At 37.8% G+C, this 20,910-nt stretch overlaps 1 protein-coding gene across 3 annotated transcripts in view; it reads right to left on the bottom strand.

Annotated features, from left to right (window-relative positions):
- The window catches only part of EYS (eyes shut homolog), an 880,825-nt gene that overhangs the window by 45,211 nt on the left and 814,704 nt on the right, over positions 1-20,910 (bottom strand). For all 3 annotated transcript variants that reach the window (XM_054063979.1, XM_054063978.1, XM_054063977.1), the window contains one exon: positions 15,025-15,197. In XM_054063979.1, the coding sequence (XP_053919954.1) occupies positions 15,025-15,197 (173 nt within the window). The remainder of the gene's footprint in view (positions 1-15,024; positions 15,198-20,910) is intronic.

Raw genomic sequence — 20,910 nt, forward strand, 5'->3', positions numbered from 1 at the left:
TAGTTTACATTATCAGCAAAATATTTAACCATTTTTGACTCTCATTTAGGTTGAATTTGATGAATATTTCCTTTATGTTGGGCACTGACCAAGCAAAGCATGTACCTTTTTCTAGGATACCTTTGCCAACTGTATACTCCTGCTCCCTTCAAATCTGTGAAGGCTACGAGTTCATTGAAGCACCTACTAGTTTGATGATACAGAAGTTTAGACTTTATGTTGAGAAAAACTGTGGGATTAAAAAAACAAATAAAAAACTAATAAAATAAAGTCCATACATGTATCTGTACTGGCAAACAGTCAACAGAGGACTGGTACTAAACACCCACAAAGCCCTGCACCAGCTTGCTGCAGCTGAGTAGCCAGGCTACTGTAGTAAATTCTTGTAGTCGACACTCATAGCAGGGATAACATAATGCTCATATTGATAATACGACTGAGTGAAAAACAGGAGGAAGAGAAAGAATAAATCTATCTGAGATTATGCTTTTGCCTATTGTTTCCTCCTGCTTTTAGGATAAAATCTAAGAAATCAGTCTTGAGAGAAAATTCCCAGGCCAAATTGATGATGAAGTTCGTAGCACTACATTAACAGAAAATGATACAGAAAGATAATAAATTTTATTAAAAATGTTAATACCAGCAAACACAGACAGCAGTACTCAGAGTCTGCAGGCAGGTTGTTTTTGCTCTATTTGATCAACTGTCAGATGTCAAAACCTTGTCACTGTCAAGCAGGCTTAAAATGCTTTTTGGAGACACCACTTTAGAGTCTAATGAACACCGCAGCAACAGTCCAAGTCTGAAACACTTTAGATGGAAGTGGCACGTTTTGAAAGCTATTATACAAAGTCCTGAAAGAAGTATACCAGAGAATGTCAACATGACATGTTACTTAAGAGTCCTGAAGGCAGGACAGTGCGTTAAATCAACAGCCTATATCCGCGATCAATGGATGCGCTCTCAATGACACCTATATGGAGTAAAGAAGATGGGAGATCTATCTTCAATGTAAAACATGATAAACATTCTGGTTTGGACCTTTACCCACACTGCAATTTTACCTACAGTTTACCAAACCGGGTACAAGAACTGCTCTTTACTTTCAAGATCTCCATACGTGGAAAGCTTACGCATAATCCTACTTCTGCACTCTCAGAAAAAAATCTGATATATAATAATTTTTTTGCTATAATTCAATACAAAACCATTTCATTGGTATTTAATAATTGCTAGACTTTTTAATTTCATAGTGTTGCTTGCCTGTTTTTAATTTATTCTACCTTTATTTGTAAAGACATATCTAGACTGTAAGACTCCCAGTCATTAGAAGCAATTTGCACGTGTACACATGGGTGGCAATCATCCGACCAAATGAAGGCATTTATGCAGATCTCTACCTAACACCTGACCACCTAAGATTACACTTCAGTGGAAAAAATTAGGTATATTTGCGATGCAGTGTTTTTCAAAAATCCCTACTACAGAGGAAAAGTGAACAGTATCCTTTAATGCTTATTTCATGTCACCAAATGCAAAAGCAGCATTGGATTGTAACTCAGAGTAAAGATGGACTTCTGAAGTTACATGGGATAAAGCCTACCTTCTCTATACTCTGCAACTCCTTCCCATTTTGCATATTCTTTGTCTCTGATCTCGATTGCCATAGAAGCTAAATGATTTAGAAATTCTCAGCTCAATCTCTGTGAAATAAAGGAAGATTTTCTTATCTGGTTTTAAAGAGTGGAAACCATACTGTACTCAGAAATCAAATAATTTGCACAAAGTTTCATGCAAAGTCCGAAGTGGATTGAAGAATTATGAACTCCAGGTTAGATGGAGTATTGCAAACATTTTTTGTAAACTAACCTTTTAATTTCTCACCTTTAGATGTCTGAGCACAGTCTCTTTCACAATATCTGGGAAGAAGCAATTTTCATAAATAACGTCCATCTTTGACTACTTAATCATCTCCTCTCAGCTCTTTATGGACTTTTCATCCAGTTTTAACTGAGTGTTTGGCTGGGGCCATGCAGTACAACCAATAACATATCCAGCAGTGTAGGGGGTTGAGATATCCTTGTTGTGCAATAGATTCCAGACATCATAACGGACACCACTAGCCAACAGCTTTGGTGTTAAACAATTTATCTCAGAATAGCAGCACAGTAACAAATACAAATCAGTAAAATCATTACTCGAGTCAAAACAACAGTAAATCCAGTAAATAGTCTGCTAAACTTAGTATCTGGGCATAAAAAAATTTACATAACAGTGGCAGGATGCTCAGCATGTCTACTTTTCCAGATAAGAATTTTGACCCAATAGTGGGTGAGGCGATGAAGGAGACACAGACCTCATAGTCTTCTCTAAAAATATTCTTTTAATCAGCACGGCATACAGGAGTCAAATAAAGAAAGTACTACTGTTACTGGCTTTTCTCATTCAGGCAGATCTCTATACAGCTCTTTGGTTTTCCAAACTTTCAGACAAACAGGATAATTTTCGTTTTGTCTATTCCACACTTTCGTGACCGTTTTCAGTCATATCTCCAATTCACTTATTCCTAGGCATTTTTTTCCAGCCTCGCTCACTCAAGATTCGTCATCCTGTGTGTCTAGCATGGAACACATAGTCTTTTTAATAATGTTTATGCACATATGCTTGGTACTAGCTTCGTGCTTTGTCTTAGTTCCAATTAATCTTCCATATACTTGACGTTGGTCCCACAGTGGGTCTGGGGAACTTCAGATTCCGTCTTTTTTCACTGTTGACTCACGGAAGCACTGCCTACACTTGTTAACCAGCCATCATACCCCATCCCTGCCCCCCTCCATGCTGATCCTGCCGTGTATGTGCACAGTGCTTGGATGGTACCTGAACTAGTGCATGACCACCATATGGAGTTATATAATAGATGTGGTCACTAAGTGAAGAAATACTTTATATAAGGCAATACTAGCCCCACAGGCAAGTTTTATTAAAACCATTACATATTATTTTGGTTTATCTCTTCACAGTTTTCTCCACAGTGTTGAAGGATGTTCTCACACCTAGTAAAAGCCATACAGAGTATCTAATTAACTAGCTTATCCTTAGCACCTAGGTACATGCAGTGTGTGTTTGTGAATAGTCCTCCCTATTCTGTTCTCTGGAGACTAAAATGTATTTAGAAATGTTAATGAATCCCAAGTCAAAAGCTTATATTTCTGGTTAATTCAACATAACAAGCTTGACAATTATTCCATATTTTATCTGTTTCTGGACTGACAGCTATAGATTTTATACTACATTTTTATCACGTTTCTTCTCTACATGTTATTTATGGAGAGATCTTTATCCAGTCACATTAAAAAGGTAGTCAGTAAATGTGCATGAATGCAAAACAGTCTTTCAGATATTTTTCATGTAAAGACTTTCATTAGTTTTATTTTATTACAGAGTAGCTTGCTGTATTACTACATATTTTTAAATTAAAAATTAAAAGAAATAAGCCTGTATGAAAAAGATAATGATTGATAAAATTATGTCAAGCAAGATAACTCCACCTTTTCCTTTTATTCTCTTTCTTTTTGTTATAAAGTTATGGGGCTAGAAAATTGTGCAGTCCTGTAGTGGTTTATTCCTCGAAAATCAGTCCTTCAGAATGTTATTTACAAAATGTTTGGAGCTGGTTAAAGTAGCAGAGAGCACAACTAAGCACATTGGGTTATTTCCCCTTTTCTGCCTGGACATCATCCAAACTGATTTCCACTTTTGCTCTTTCAGTGTACAGTCTGAAGTGGTAAAGAATGGACACGTGTCCCAATGGGTCTTGTTATGCGTCACCCAGAAACACACTCCAAATTAAACACACGCCCCTGTGACAGAGTACTGAAGCCTCTGTCAACTTTTTGTCCTTGATCTTGCTCTGTGCTTCCCCGTCAGTCCTATGCCATTCATCATTGTCCTCTCCCGCATTCCCAGTACTGAACAGATAATAAGGTGTGACATGTCCCATTGCCTCACAAACGAATAATGACAAATTATTCCATTATGTAAGTATATTAATATCGTCTGCAGCCTACTTCCCAAACATTGTACATCTTTTCGCAGGAGACCATAACAGTGCGAGGCAAAAAAAATCAACTATGTTTTGAAAAAAAGCTTAACAAAGAGGAGAGACTAAAGCGAGAAAGAAGAGAATAATGGTTTCATTATTGCTGATTTTTTTTTGTTATGAGTTAAAATTAATTTTCCTTTCCATGTTCATTGCCGATGCATCTTGAACAACAGCTTTACAATACAATGCATAAAGCAAGAGAGATGAAAAGGAAAAAAGAGATGAAGGCTGCAGGCTACAGAATTACAATCAAATAATCCACTTCTTTATATTATCATTGACTTAACTATGAACAGTTGTTAGCTCCGTAGGCTGGCTCCAGGTTCAGCAGACACAAATGCTATAGGATGAGTATTATTCAGTTCTAAATATCAGCTCACGTGTTTGCAAAGTCAATACTGAAAAAAGAGTGGAAATTACTATCAAGCAGTCTATTTTCTCGTCTCCCAAGCTGTACAAAGGTCTTCAGAAAAATGCTCTTTATTATCACGAATTTCTGCACCCACTGTTTCTACTACTTGTTTGCAGTATAGCTCTTAATAAGCCAAAACTTGCTGTTGGGAACAGAAATGTTGAAAAGAGTGCAAAATCTTTTCTTAGCTGAGTTCAGGAAAAATATTTTAAAAGCAGCTGGGTTATTCCTCCTCTTATTCATCATGTTTCTAACGAAGTACCATGAAGACTGGATGTTTGAGCTAAAACAAATGCTCCTGATGGAAGCAGTTCACCTAACAAAGTGATATGAGGCAAATTAGAAATGCACTTATATAAATTACTGTATATTTACAATAACCAATTATATTTGGTTGATGTAAAAATAATTGCTATTTTAAACCATTGAATTTAAAGCAGTATATCTCAGGTTAGAACAAAACTTTTTAATCAAAATAAGAACCATTAGAATCTCTGTATTTTTGCCAACATGAAAGTCTATTTATTCTGGTAGCACAGAATTCTGGAGTCCTGGAATGGATGAATTCTTCTAAATGTTTTTGAGCTGCTGCTTTGTTGTGGAAAACCTTCTCTTGAAAGATATCATTCCACAGTCATCTGCAAGACATGTAGTTGAATGTTGTCATGGAGAAGAATTGGTCCTTATCTGTTGACCAATGTTGGACATAAACGTTGCAGTTCTTGGTGTATTTTATGGGTTTCTGGAAATATTTCTCTGCTGCCATGGTTTTTCCAGGATTCAGGAAGTTGCAGTAGATTAGTCAAATTGCTGACAGTTAAACAGTGACATGGTGTTCTTTTGATGCAGCTTCACTTTGGTCCAGCCACTTCATGGAATGCTATCACTTGTTGTATAGAATCCACTTTTTGTCACATGTCACAATGTGATAAAAAAGTGGATGTTTTTTTTTTGAGCAAAAGAAGTGTAGAGCAGGCTTTATAATGGAAATTATTTTTTTTTTTTTTCAGCTCATGCAACACTGCGACAGTGGTTTGTATGCAGACCTCTGGTAGGGACCTCTCTGTGTGCACTGCACTACATTGGAAGGTATTGGATCAAAGACTGCAGGATGACAGGTGAAGGAAGAACCTGCTGCTGCAATTCACCTGTTCTTTGTGCCTAGAAAGATGTAGAGAGGTGGAGAGGACAGGGAGATGCCCAGGCACAAATTGTGGAAATGAGATAGAAGGTCTGCTGTACGGGTATGTAATATATGTAGCATAATTTGGGAAGAAGAGGCAAGACGAGGAAAGTAAGCTGGTGGGATGGAATGGAATGGAATGGAATGGAATGGAATGGAATGGAACAGACCATACTATTTCATTTGGAAGGGATCTTCAATGATAATATAATCCAACTGCCTAACAAATTCAGATTGGACCAAAAGTTAAAGCATGTTGTTAAGGGCATGGTCCAACTGCCTTTTAAACATTGACAGGCTTAGGCCATTGACCACCTCTCTAGGAAGCCCATCTCTGCAGTTGACCAGCCTCTTGGTAAAAAAATGCTTCCTGATGTCCAGGTTATACGGCTCCTGGTGCAGCTTTGAACCAATCCCACGTGCGCTGTTGCTGGATACCAAGAAGAGATCGGCACCTCTTTCTTTGCTTCCCCTCCTAAGGAAGCTGTAGAGCTTCTGAAACTCTGAAGCCTCCCTTTCTCCAAACTAAACAAGCCCAAGGTCCTTGGCTGTTCCTCACAGGACATTCTTTCCAGCTTTTTCACCAGTTTTGTTTCTATCCTTTGGATGAGTTCAAGGACCTTCATATCCTTCTTCAATTGTGGGGCCCAGAACAGCACACAGTACTCCAGATCAGGCTCCATGAGGACTTCCCTGCTCCTGTCCAGCCAAGCTGATCTTCTGCATCACTTGTCTGACTTACATTCAGTGGAACTGCCTGTTCCTGTGTACTTAGTTTACACGTTTTACTAGTTTTACACTAAATCTGATTTATTTAATAGGCCATCCTACTCATCAGAAACTCTGAGAAGTGCAAGGAGAAAGAGATAAAGGGTGCAAGAGCCTCACGGTGATGCAGTGCCAGCTGAGAGTTCAAGGTGGTAGTAGAAGACTTTTAACATCAGGAAGACTATCGCATGAGGAATTAGTTATCCATATAATGGGTGATTCAGGAGTATGCCTTCACTTGTCCACCATCAGGAAATACATAGGCATTCCTTTTATTTGTCTTGTGTTATCAATAGTCATGAAGTTCACGATTCCTACTAGCTTAACTTATTTCAGTAATCATATGGACCAGTAACCTGTACTTCTACTTAGAAACTGGGATTTGAAATAATAAAAGTGACTTCAGTGCTCAAGGATGAAAATAAGAATCTGAAAAACTGGAAATAGAGAAGCGACATTAATAGTGTATGAGTGTGCCTATGTGTGTTTTGTACAATTTTTATGACATTCCTTACATTGGAGGGGAGAGCAGAATTAAAGACCAGCTAAAACTAAATGACCTAGAAAATAAATTCTCTTGAACAGGAAGAGGAGAAGCCCTGATCAGCATTCCCCAAAGTCTGTTAGCACTGACCAGAAACCTTGCAATGCAGGTTTTTTTATCTGAGGACATTCCCTTTGGGCATCTCCTGTCACCGAACTGCGCAATTTAGTCTGCAGACCCAAACAACTCTGAAGGTGACATTGTGTGCCAAACATAGCTGCACAGAAGCAATCTGCTTGCAGGCTGATTTTCACTCTACAGAGCTTGAAGCAAGTGACTATTCTCACTTCAGTACTTTGAAATGAATTTTATACATGGAAGGAATGCACTCTATAGAATTCCTACTGGAATTCTTTGGACTGTGAAGTATTACCAGAAATGTTACGGTAATGCTGCTCTGAAATGTTTCAAGGAACATACCTAGAGATGGCTGTGAATGCATGCTGTGGATGGCTCTTTTCTCTGTGTGTTTATTAAACAGAATGTCACAATTAGGACTCCATTTTATGTTGACACTTGTACATACGTGAAACATATAGTGAAACTGAAACAGTGAAGTTTGGTCTGAAACACTGTGATTGACGTGATTATTCATCTTAGCGACGCACATTCCTTTGAAATCCTTCTCCTTTTAAATTTATCTTTGTGTTTACAAAACAATTCCTCTTTATTCCAGGATTAACAAAATGCCTTGTGTTGTTAATTATATGTTTCACAAGAAACAGACCCAGGGCCCAGTGTCATGTGAAAGACAGAATTAACACTACCATGAAGAGTTTAGAAGTCCAGGTGTTCTTTTCCACTCCTGATGAATGAGCCACTTCAACTTCACTTACATTTCAGAGGCCATCACAACTCTAAAATGCAATGATACTCTGACATTTCACCTTCAAAATTTGTGCAAAATTCCTTACACTCAGGTATTTCAAACATACTGGCCCTATATTTTTCAGGCAATATCAGTCTTCTGCCCCAGCTAGGGAATGTCTCTAGTCTATACTTAGATGAAAGTTTTAAAAAACAGAAATAGAGGCTGATTGCAGCCTTGAGTCCTAAACTCTGTTTATTTTGGAGAGATACAGCAACAGTATTTTTAATAGTTTGGGCTCATTAAAATTATTTTACTTTTATTTCATGTTAAAAACACTGATTTGGCCATGTTTGTATTCAAATCATTATACCTAGAATTCTCAATTTTTAAAGAGTTTAAAGTATGGTGATACACATTTCTGATGATATAGATATGGGCCCCTCTACTCTGCTTTTGTGAGACCCCACCTGGAGCGTTATGTCCAGTTCTGGAATCTTCAACATAAGAAGGATATAGAGCTGTTGGAATGGGTCCAGAGGAGGCTACAAAGCTGATCAGAGTGCTAGAGAACCTTCCCTATGAGGACATGCTGAGAGAGTTGGGGTTGTTCAGCCTGGAGAAGAGAAGGCACAAAGAAGACCTTATAGTGGCCTTCCAGTACCTGAACGGGGAGTACAATAAAGCTGGAAAGGGATTTTTTACAAAGACCTGTAATAATAGGACAAGGGGGGATGGCTGTAAATTGGAGGGGGGAAGATTTACACTAGATATTAGGATGAAATTCTTCATAATGAGGGTGGTAAAGCACTGGCACAGGTTGCCCAGGGCAGTTGTGTCTGCCCCATTCCTGGAGGTGTTCAAGGCCAGGTTGGATGGGGCCTTGGGCAGCCTGGTCTAGTGCGATGTCCCTGCCCATGGCAGGGGGGTTGGAACTGGGTGATCTTTAAGGTCCCTTCCAACCCAAATTATTCTATGACTCTATGGTTCTATGATTCTATGATATGGACATCTATCTACTGGTCTGAGCTCAAGCTTTCTCTGCAGATTGAGCAAACACCACAGATATCGATTTAGGTCTTAGATCCTATGAAATGACAAATGTCCCCAGATGACAGACAATTTAAGTGTTAACCCAATTCTCACTAGCTTCCATAATAAGTTTTTGATATGTATTCCCGATCAGCTTTTAAAAATATAAAACCCAAATACATTGGAAATATTTTGAAAAGCTTTTTACAGAAAAAAAATGTTCATGGCACTGTGGCAGAATGTATATTCATTTGGTCTGAAATGGTCAGTCACCAGTGTGATACCAAATACTGGAGGAGATGTACAATCTGCAAGAAACAGAGTGCAAGCAACTTTTTGCTAAATTACATGCAAAAGGAAATTTATCAGACTAGGGCTTGTATGTTGGTGGCTTTCACACAAAATTAATGAAAAGCCAGAGCTCAATAACTGTGCACTCAATTTAAATTATATAGATCCCTTTATGTACAGCTTAAAGACCCAAAATCACTTGGAAGATTGAGTCAAACTGCCCATGTAGACACAGTCTCTGTTCCAAATAGTTGATTATTGATGACATGAATGGCTAAATATTTCTTGTCTTCTGTTTCAGTAAGTGACTAAATTGTTGTTTCAGGCAACTGCAGCCCCCTGAGTTAAAAGTCGTGTAGGCACTTAACTCCTCAAATCAACAGTGTTTGTTTATGTGATCAATGTTTCCCCACAAACCCACAAAGCAACACAAAGCAACAATGGCAGATGGAGGAACTCAATATCTCGCCCCAGCTACTTCTAGTCCTGCCCCAGGAGCCTACTGCAGGTCCATCTCCACAGTCCAGAGGATTACAGACCCAATGGGAGGCAGGAACTCAAATTACACATTTAGAGGAAGAGACACTCTGTTCAAGCTTCTTCCAGGTCTTTCCCAGGAGACTCTCAGCCTTAGTGTCCAGGTGTGACACCCACTGTGATGAATCAATGCTGGAGCAACTTTTGGACACAGCGGCATAGCTACCACATTATGGGATGCATGTGAAGAGTGATTTTGAAGTAGCACAGGACTTAAGTATTGTTTAAGGGAGGAACCAAAGGTGAAGAGATTAATTAAGTGATTTGAAGAGAAATAAATGTGGAAAAAGGGATACAGGGATGAAAAGGCCAGTCACATGTAAGTAGCTGCTGGTTAGTACAGTTGTCTGACCCTGTCCTTTGCCTGATCTTCTCTTCTAGCTTATATTATTATCCTCCATTCCTGTTGGCCTATTATGCCTTAGGTATATATATCTTTAGATAGTTTTCAATATGTAATAGTCAATTTATATAGTAACGTGATTATCTAGTGGTATAAGCAAGGAAAGATGTGTAGCGAGTGCTACACATTTTACTGAATATATATGGCTGTGCTTTTGGGATGCTTTTCTTGATGTCTGAAATAAGCATAATGTAGTTAAGAAAAACTCAGAGCAATTGTTTCCAGCCTGCTAAATATGCTCCATCAGCTTCAGAAACTGAAGAAAAACCCTTGAAAGAGCTTGTCTGTTTTTCCATATTTATATAGACCTGTCTAATAGAAATCACTATCCTTAAATTTTTGCCTTATTTATGACATTTATTGTAGCCCTATAGTTTTCTACTTTTTAGGATGTGCACTCCCCATAAGACCATAAAATGATGTATTTTTAATTTGTTTTGCCAAGCATTCTCTGCCCTCCATTTAATAGTGACAATAGACCCAGCCAAGAAGAAGCAGCTGATGAGCTCTTCTATAAACAGCTGGGGATGGTCTCTAGATCTCTACCTCTTGTCCTCGTGGGGGACTTCAATCTTCCAAACATCTGCTGGAAGTACAATACAGCAGAAAGGAAGCAGTCTAGGAGGTTTCTGGAGTGTGTGGAAGACAACTTCCTTACACAACTGGTGAGTGAGCCGAAAAGGGAGGGTGCCCTTCTTGACCTGCTGTTTGTGAACAGAAAGGCCTTGTGGCAGATGTGACAATTGGAAGACGCCTGGGACAAAGCGATCATGAGATGATAGGGGTTTCAGTTCTAGGTGAGTTGAAGAAGGGAATTAGCAAAACAGTCACATTAAACTTCCAGAGGGCAGACTTTGGACTGTTCAGAAGGCTGGTTGGCAAAGTCCCATGGGAGACAGTCCTTCAGGGCAAGGGAGCCCACGAGGGCTGGGTGCTCTTCAAAAATGAAATCCCAGCAGCTCAGGAGCAGGCCATCCCTGTGTTCTGGAAAAGGAGCCAGTGGGGGGAAAAACAGCTTGGTGGAGCAGGGAGATCTTGGGAGATATCAAAAAGAAGAGGAATATCTATGAGCTTTGGAAGAAGGGACAGGCGTCTTGGGTGGACTACAGGGAGGAAGTGAGATCGTGCAGGGAAAAAATCAGGAGGGCCAAGGCTCAACCGGAAATCAAACTGGCTAAGTCTGTGAAAGATAATAAAAAATCTTTCCACAAATACATTAACAGGAAAAGGAGGACGAGGGAGAATATTTAGTCCCTATTGGATGCAGAAGGAACAACAGTGACAAGGGATGAGGACAAGGCTGAGGTACTTAATGTCTCCTTTGCCTCAGTCTTTAATAGTAAGGGAAGTTGTTCCCCCTGTGTACAAACCCAAGAGTCAGAGGAGCAGGATAGGCTCCCATGATCCAAGACGAGGTGGTTAGAGACTTGCTTGCCTAGGTAAATAAAAAAAAAAAAGAAAAAAGTTTGCAGATGACACTAAGCTGGGTGGAAGTGTGGATCTGCTGGAGAGTAGGGAGGCTCTGCAAAGGGACCTGAACAGGCTGGACCGCTGGGCTAAGTCCAGTGGCGTGAGGTTTAACAAGGCCAAATGCCAGGTCCCCCACTTGGGGCATAACAACCCTATGCAGTGCTACAGACTGGGGGAAGTCTGGCTAGAAAGCTGCCTGGAGGAGGGAGCTGGCCTCTTCTCCCAAGTGACAGGGGACAGGACAAGATGGAATGTCCACAAGCTCCGCCAGGGAAGGTTCAGGCTGGACATCAGGAAAAAATTTTTCATGGAAAGGGTGATTGGGCACTGGCAGAGGCTGCCCAGGGAGGTGGTGGAGTCACCTTCCCTACGGGTGTTTAAGGGACGGGTGGAGGAGGTGCTGAGGGGCATTGTTTAGGGATTGTTAGGAATGGTTGGACTCGATGTTCCAGTGGGTCCTTTCCAACCTAGTGATTCTATGATTCTATGATAGCAGGGAAAATACTATTGAGCATCTTAAATGGGAGATAATTAATAAAAAATAAGTGTGCTTAGACTCTAAATTGTACAGGTGATTTCTTTCTAATAGATATATTATCTGGGCTTCTCATTTTTGTTATAGTCGACAGTTAAACTTGTCTTCTGTTTCAAATAAAATTATGTTGTTCTATCATTGTAATTTAGCAGTCTATCATTGAAGATTCCAGAACTGGACACAATACTCTAGGTGAGATCTCACAAGAGAGGAATAGAGGGGCAGAATCACCTCCCTCGACCTGCTGGCCATGCTTCTTTTGATGCAGCTCAGGATGCGGTTGGCTTTCTGGGTTGCAAGCATAAATTGCCGGCTTGTATTGAGCTTCTTATCAATCAAGCCCTTTTCTTCAGGGCTGCTCTCAATCACATCATCTCTCATCCTGTATTGAAACCAGGGATTGGCCCAACCCAACACAGGAACTTGCACTTGGCCTTGTTGGACCCCATGAGGTTCTCACAGGCCCACTTCTCCAGCTTGTCCAGGTTCCTCTGAATGCCATCCTGTCTTTTCGGTGTGGAAGCCTGATCAGGACACCCTGATCTAGCGGGATGTCCCTGCCTATCCCAAAGTGGTTGGAACTAGATGATCTTTAAGGTGTCTTTCAACCCAAACTGTTCTATGATTTTATGATTCTATGATAGTTATTTTCGAATATCTCACCAAATGTATCCCATTGATGCTGCTGAGGTTACCCTTAAGGCTGCAGCTTTGACTGCATTGTGGCTCTTTCTGCCCTCTCTGTTCAGTCTGAGTATGTGATAAAAAGACCTTTTGCAGATAATTTTAAGTTTCAATGCAAAGTCTAGCCAAACAATTCTTCTTTCTGTTCTCAGTTTATTTCTATTCCTTTTTAATTTCTTAAGACCCTATTCATTAAAATAATTTTTCATGTTTCAATAATTTTTTATGTTATGGTCTTATTGTCCCTAGATTTACACACTGTCCTACAAAGTTGGTTCTTCCTCATTTTGCTTGCTCATGTTGATGATCCAGAGAGTTTTCCCTCTCCAGCTAATAAGATTACATTCTTTCTGTGCTTTCAAAGCCTTCAGCTCTCCAGTCTTATAAAAATAATGCATTTGTATACCTTCTCTCAATTTAGGCTCTCTCAATTTTCACTCAGACTCTCAACACACAGGTAACTATGAAGAGTTGTTGAAGAGCCTTATTGAACAACTACAGGGAAAAAGTGTTACATGATACCCAGTGTCGACAGATGTAAATTGAGGCAGATTGCAGAAACAATCCTAGCCTTAGATCCAGAATGATGGCTCTGAACTTGCCATCAGCATTCAAAGAAAGAGGTGTTAGGAATTTTAATAAGCAGTTTCATGAAAACGTCAGTGTACTCGTAAAAGGAAACAGAATGGAAGAAATGGTCAAGAAAAGGAAACAGAATGGAAGAAACCAGAAAAGAAGTAAACCACCACTGTATAAAGCAGTTGCATTATCATGCCTTGAGTATTGTGGTCAGCTCTCATTTTAAAGATGATGCAGTGGAACTGGGAAGTAAAAGGAGAGGTAGCCTGAATGAACAAAGGTACAGCATGAATGGTGTCCCAAAAAGGAATGAATCAACCTGGACTATGCAGAAATAATTTTGAGAGAGTTATAATAAGGCTATATAGAAAATTAGAAGAGGCATGGAGAAGATAAACATGGAAACATTCACAAAAACAGGGAATAACTCTGAAACATCTGTTCTAACACAGAATATTGACACATTGATGTCATTAGCAAATTGAACAGTTAAACAAATGGAAGTACTTCTGCACAAGCTCTATCCTTACGTTCTGGGGCTTTTTGCTACAGGATGTTGTGTATCAAGCTTACATGGATTCAAACACCAATTAGAGTAGTACATGGAAGAAAAGAAATCTGTCAAAGGCTAACCCAGATACCAATCCCAGCACGTGAAGCTCCAATATCTCATGCTAGCACCAGTTAAGAAAGATTACCAAGGAAGTATCACACTTTTCATACGCTTACCTCCATATTTAATATTGGCTATCAATTATCAAGGTTAGATGAAAACATGGATAACAATAAATGTCCATCTACTGAAAAATTTGAAAATTAAAATTTTAAATAGGATGTAAAGATGTACGTGATATGAAGAAAAAGACAACGTAGACTTTGATGTAACCTGAAGATTGCTTAATATTTATTTTTAAAGGCACTTCATTTGCACGGCTAAATCAGCTCAAAAGTGATGATAATTCTCTATATGCAGATTTTTCAATCGTTACTTCTCACTACTTGAATATTAGGGGAAAAGAATATCTTGGATCTTCACACACAAGAATTTCTGACCTAGAACAATAATTATAATCAATGCTTGAGGAATAACAGTCCTTCATTTGATAACATTAGTCAAAATGACCTGTTTACTTAGCTTTATTGATTTTCCATTGTCATGTCTCCTGGTTCATAGCAAAGCATTTGGTAAGTTTTAATTTGTTCCACTTTTTGAGCTGAGAAATGAGTGAAATTTTAGCACCTGTTATATTTTTACAATCCAGAATGCATTCTTTTGTACATTGCTTTTATTTACAAAATGTACAAAATAATGCTTTTCTAATAGAGGAAAAAAAAATAAGATGAGAAATTAATTTCTGCAGAGGAACTCTCAGTCAAATCTCTCTCTCAGTTTTTCTCAGGCTAAATTATGAACACATCAGACATTACCTGCTATTTCTAAGTTTCTCTACTCTCATCTTCTTTGATCCTTCCATCTCCCTGTCTCTGGTCAACATTTTTATGAAACAATATGCAGTGAAAAAATATGCAATATTCTTAACTTGTGACTAGGGTTTGGACTGTTTCTAAGAGGGGAGGTGGTCACCTTCAGTGTTTTGCCTTCAAAGCATTTGACTTGTTTCTTACCACAGATTCTATAAATGATAGAAATTATGATTAATGCATGAAGTTCTTACCATCACTGCAGAGGATGCCAGATCTTCCATATGGACAAAGACAAACAGCATCTCGCTTGGACTTTGGAAAACATGTAGCACCGTTTCCACATGGATTTTCGTCACAAGTTGCAAACTGGCAGAGTTTTCCAGAGTAGAGTTTAGGGCATTCACAAAACCAATTTTCTGCATCACTGACAAATTTAAATTAAAAACAAAACCAAAAAATGTATGAGTATCAAAACATACTTAATAAACAGGATGGGTTTTACACTCACAGAAAATCAGTGACATTTGACTTATGGTTGTAATACATTTCTTTGTTTTTAGTCTCTAAGTTTCTTTTTTTGCTTGTGTACCTGGCATTAAAGATGCCAGAATGCTTTATGGTTGACCTGATTTGATAGGTTCTTTGGGGTTTAATTTTATGTTTTAATTTATCATTCCTTTCATGGTAAGATATATGACTTTTCCAATGTCTGAGTAGTTCGTTGTGTTGCTGTTTTCATAACATAGTCGAAATAACTGATACAGAAAAACAGCTCTTCAATTATGTCTGAAAAAAAGGAAAGAAAGTGAAATAAAAAAATGTAAAAATATTAGTTTACTTTGCAAATGGAAATATCATTTCTATATTCACTTATTGCATTTAGCTTGTGGCAACAAAGATGTAAAGAAAAACTGAAATATGAAACACAAAGTAATGATAATTGAAATTGAACCAGAATAGAGGCTATCTCTCTGCTTTCATATATCTTATGTTCTAAATCATTGAAAATATATTAGAATAGGCAAGGGAAAAAATAAATTGTGGCCAGTCTTAAGTGGTGAATAAAACAAACATTTAGAAATGTGCATATTCTGTTTGTATGAATCATCTTCTTTTTTTCTAGTATACAAAGATTGCACAATGGCAAATATGAGAGAAAAACTAAGATCAGATAGGAAAATCAGGACGGTATTACATTCCCTTTTATTACTTGTTATAAATACAATTTCATTAAAGGTCTTACTTGATATTCCCCTTGTTTTATGACTGAAATTAGAAGACTGCTAGATAGCTCAGTTCAAGTGATTACTATGCATCCTCAGTATTGAACAGAAATATGTCTGTCTTATACTTGATAAGGTCACATGTACCCGTGGGTATGAATGCAGAGGACATGATGTATCAAATCAAACCCATTCCACTTTTCCAGATAATAGCATAATCGTTAGGATATTCTGTGATAAAATGTCAAATGCAAGAGATTTCTAAAAATATGTTCACTGCTTATAATATCCATGCAATCAGGTTAAAGTAAGTAATCCGGATCTGAGAGAACTCTGTGTTTTTTAAAAGAGGGAATAAGTAAGTCTTGTGACAGTCTTTGTGCATAGCAGTTGATTAGTGTGTTTCTAAACTGACCACCTGCAGTTCTGGGGAGTGAGGTTCTCAGCATGAGAGTCTACCAGAATGAGTCTCATGAATAATGCCCCCAGACACCTTTGCAAAAGAAAAATTGCTATCAGCTGCAATAACAAATTTCTCTGTGTAGCCCATTCTATTTATAGATCCGCTGCAGACACCAGGAGTGGAATGTAAATGAGATACTGGATTGCTTTCATTCGTGCAGCATTGAGAAACCTGCTTTCAACAGTTTTAATATCAGCATTACGGAGTACAGCTAATTAAAAAATCAAAAATAATCTGAATTCTTCCTGAAATCTACCATTGGTGGTGGTGATTTCTAGAATTAGTTATCAAACATGTTTGTTTGCAGAAAAGAAAATGGATCAGTGCTGCTGACTGCCAAAATAAAGAGACTTTAGTCTTCAGCTTTAAAAAGCAATTTTTATACATTCTTCTATTGAGATGTATATGTCAACAGTGACCATTTCTTTTTATTAGTCTTACTTTTGCTGCTGTGAGGAAGACTAAAAAAATGGATGTCGTAAAAAATTGTGAGGAGATTACTGTCATCAAAATGAGCAATGGTCTAACATTTCACTATTGACACCATAACATACTAATAACAAAGAAGAGTGATTCCCAATAAGGCAAAGAAAACAGTTTTGAAAACATACTATGACATAGCACAAAGTTTGAAAATACACAGAAAAAGTATCACAGTCAATTCACTGAAATATGAAGTCATAAATGATGCATTACTTTCTCTCAGACCTGTCTGTCACTGTACTTTGTTAAGAAGACAAACGTGTCTCCCATTTTCTGTTGAATTAATTTCAGCTGCATGAAGCATGTAAATGCTTCAATAATCATGGGCATCTCCCAAGTGGATTTCACAGTTTCATGGTATCCTGTTATCCTTTGCAGAAGCGGTTGAAAAGGGATAACAAATCAGAACAGTAACACCTTTTGCCTACACTGCACACCTGTGAATGGCTTAAAGGAAAAGTAATTGGATAACGTATTAAAGAATGTATTAAATAATCTATTAAAGAAACAAGGAAAATATCAGAATTTTTAGGCTGCAAAATTAGAAACAAGTTTGGAATATTTTGCTGAAATGTGTTGTATGTCTATATTAGTGTTTGAGTTCAGATCCAGAGTGGGGTTTTGAAGCAAACCTCCTTGTTGTACCCAGTTGAAATGCCTTGGTTTGCATTGTGGAATGGTCTCAAGAGCACATGATCTCAATTTCTTTCAGATCAACCTGCACCAGAAGTTTGTCTCATGTCAGCTACTCTTGGGGTCAATGTGAATCTGTGAGATCTAGTGCGCGTTAAAGATCCCTGAAACATGAATAATGGGGATGTTGGATCCTCAGCACTAATTGATTCACCCTGTAAATCTGCTTCTATTGAACTACATTATCTGCTAATATAGATGCAGATTTATAAGCTGTCAAAAGAATATCAGGCGGCTATGTTGCATTTTCTACATCAAAAAAAAATTTAAAATGACATACTGATGAACTCCAGAAGTAGATACAGAAGAAAACCCTGACCATCCTGAGTTATATGAAAGAAGAATGTCAAAAAGAGAGAGAGAAAATAGGAGAAGAGAAAGAAATTGTGTAGAAATTGTGTAGAAAAGGAGTGGAACAGACAAGAACAATACCCCTAGAACATCATCACCTCGCTTCACCAGCCTTATGACATATGAACAAAAAAAACATAGGGAAGATGAACTGTTCTTCGACATTCTTATAATCCTCTTCTAAAATGGTAAGGGACATACTTGTCATTACGATTTCCTGTGTTGAAATATTCCTTTGATCTTTGCTCTAGACATTAGACTGGAAAGAATATCATCAAGAAGCATATGCATGGTATAACATGATACTGATAATTCAACAATGCAAATAATTCTCCCTGAATCAGTACACACACATCAGTGACCTGATCTAATGAAATCAAAGTTTTATGTAAGACTGGCACATCTGGGATGCTGACACAGGTTTGAATAATTTATTTTCTTAAAATATTGCACAAAATATTGCAGCGGAGACCGGATTGTAACACATTAATCCCGATTGTAATACATTTGTCATGGCTGTACTTAACCACAATTTTTTACTTTTGAAGTAATTCTGTTTTTAAAATAAAAGGTTATAATCCCTGTGTACCACGTGTCATGGGCATAATCTGTACTCTAGTGATACAATGCTTTGGTTCTCCAAAGCCTAGTATAATTTTTTATGTGCCTATGCTTTTTCCATCTCCAAGTAGGAATGCTATACTCTGTGATTCCCACTAAAAGCTCTACACTTGCCATTTGTGTAGTCAAATGTGGGAAGGCTTCCCTGAAAGGAAGCATGCTCAAAACCTTTTAATCATGATAATGCTAAGCTAAAACTGTCAAAACCTATATGTCACAGCGCGTTCAGTATTTAATGACACAAGTACTTTCAGCACCCTTACTATATTAACTGGGATAAAGATATGGAAGTTGGAGGGAGCAGTTTGCCTACTTTCTTCAGTTAATAAATAATAGATGTAATTCAGTTTCTTTTAAAGTTGTTACATGTATTTATTCCTAGTGCAATTTTGTTTTAAATTACTAGAAACTGAATGGAGCATCACACGTTATCAGTTTAAAGTTTAAGTTGAATTACATTTAATGCAATGACTTGTTAAATCTCTTTCTAGAAAATATGAGGATAATGTAAAGGTGATTAGGGCCTTCCTTTGAAAGCTTTGTGTAATAGCCAAATCCACAGAAACTCATTGCACAAAGAAGGATAACCTTATCTCATCAATAATCTTAAAAATATCAAAGGACAATATATAAAGGAAGCATTGCTTCCTTGTGCACAGCAGGCATTTTTCTCGTATATAATAAATCTGCCAATCTTTCCTTGTATTATACAGCTCAAAAAAATCAATTCAGCTTTCCTGCTGCTTTAGTACTTTCACCCAGGTTTCATCAATTATGGTATCTTCTCTAGATCTGAGTGCTTTTGTTAACTTTACAGTTTTGTATTCTTTTTCCCCCATCAGGAATTATTATTCTGCAAGCTCTTGGTGATTCACTTTAAATTTCCTTTCCTTTCACTGAAAGCACTTTCTAAACTGCTGCTCTTTATATAAACAACCACTGACAGGCTCTCTTTAAACCAAGTCTAAATCACTTGTGAACTAAATTGGTTTTGAAAACTCCTAGGGAAAATATTTCCAGATTGGTTCTGTGCACTCATGGAAAAAAATTTCTTTTAGGCATCCTTAGAGTTATTCTGGTTCTAGCACAGACTAAATAGGAGCTCACACATAAACAATACTACCAAATTCTTTGATCCGGCTTAAAAGCATTGGAAGATCCAATTCCACTTCAAAATGGAGAACAGGAGTGACACAAAGGTTCTAGCACCTTGCTTGCCTGCTGCCAGCATACAGAAAAAGACCATTGTGTGAGAAATGGCTCAGCACAAACATAAAATTAATTTAGAGGACCCAGCTAAGAAATTTAATTAAACAAATGTTTAACCCATACCAGTCAGAGAGCAATGAGCATCTGCTTAGTCTTATAATTAATCTTTAAGCATATCTATATGAGTTTCCTTGAACAGGAATCCACTCCTGAAACAATACCTTATCATTAGAATGTTGTGTTTGACTTAGTCATGACTTGGGAACGACAGAATTCGGTCTATGGAAATGATGAAGAGCTCTTTTCTATTGGTGGAGTGTCTATTTCAGACTTTCAAAGGTGTTATTATTAAAATGTACTCATTCAAATATATAACACTACTATCTAACTTTTCAGGATAATGGAGCATCTTCTGGAGTCTTTTATAAAGCCTCTTTAACATCAATTTTCCACTCAGATGGTGAATATACAGGTGATTCCCCATCATGTGAAGGGTATACATTCATTGACTCCTATGATGCATGAAAAATCCCCTTCTGTAATGTGACAACTATGACCATTACTGTCACACAAGAGGATACACTATTGTAGTATCAACCACTTCTGGACATGTAACACTTAATGGTGGATGGTTAAAGGTCCCTCAGGAAAAATTACAGCAAGCGATGGTTGGTAAGAACAATTTATGTGGGCAACAATCCATTCCCTGGCCACATCTAGGAAGAGAAATAACGGTTTGTCAGGCTGGGTCCATCACAAGGGCTGTAATTGGCTCTGACACTACTCTTTTCACCATTCTCCACAGTCTTTTCAGTTAAAACTATGTTTTCTTTTCCCTTGCATGCTATGGGAAAAACAATAAGTATATTTTGTAATCTGCTAAAAGATATTTATAAGAATGAAACAAAAATATTTTTAAAAGAGTTCAAAAGCTATGATTTCAATAATTGAAAAATAAGCACTTTATGATGCATGGCCAGTGAAGCACATAAATGTTTTTAACAGCATAAAGTTAAAGCCAGATCTGCACCTCTCACTGAAGTCACATGCTACATAACTCCTGTTTTTCTTTCAACAATCTCTCATAATTCATT

This window comes from Cuculus canorus, chromosome 3 (genome assembly GCF_017976375.1).
Source record: "Cuculus canorus isolate bCucCan1 chromosome 3, bCucCan1.pri, whole genome shotgun sequence".
In the NCBI taxonomy this organism is placed as follows: Eukaryota; Metazoa; Chordata; class Aves; order Cuculiformes; family Cuculidae; genus Cuculus; species Cuculus canorus.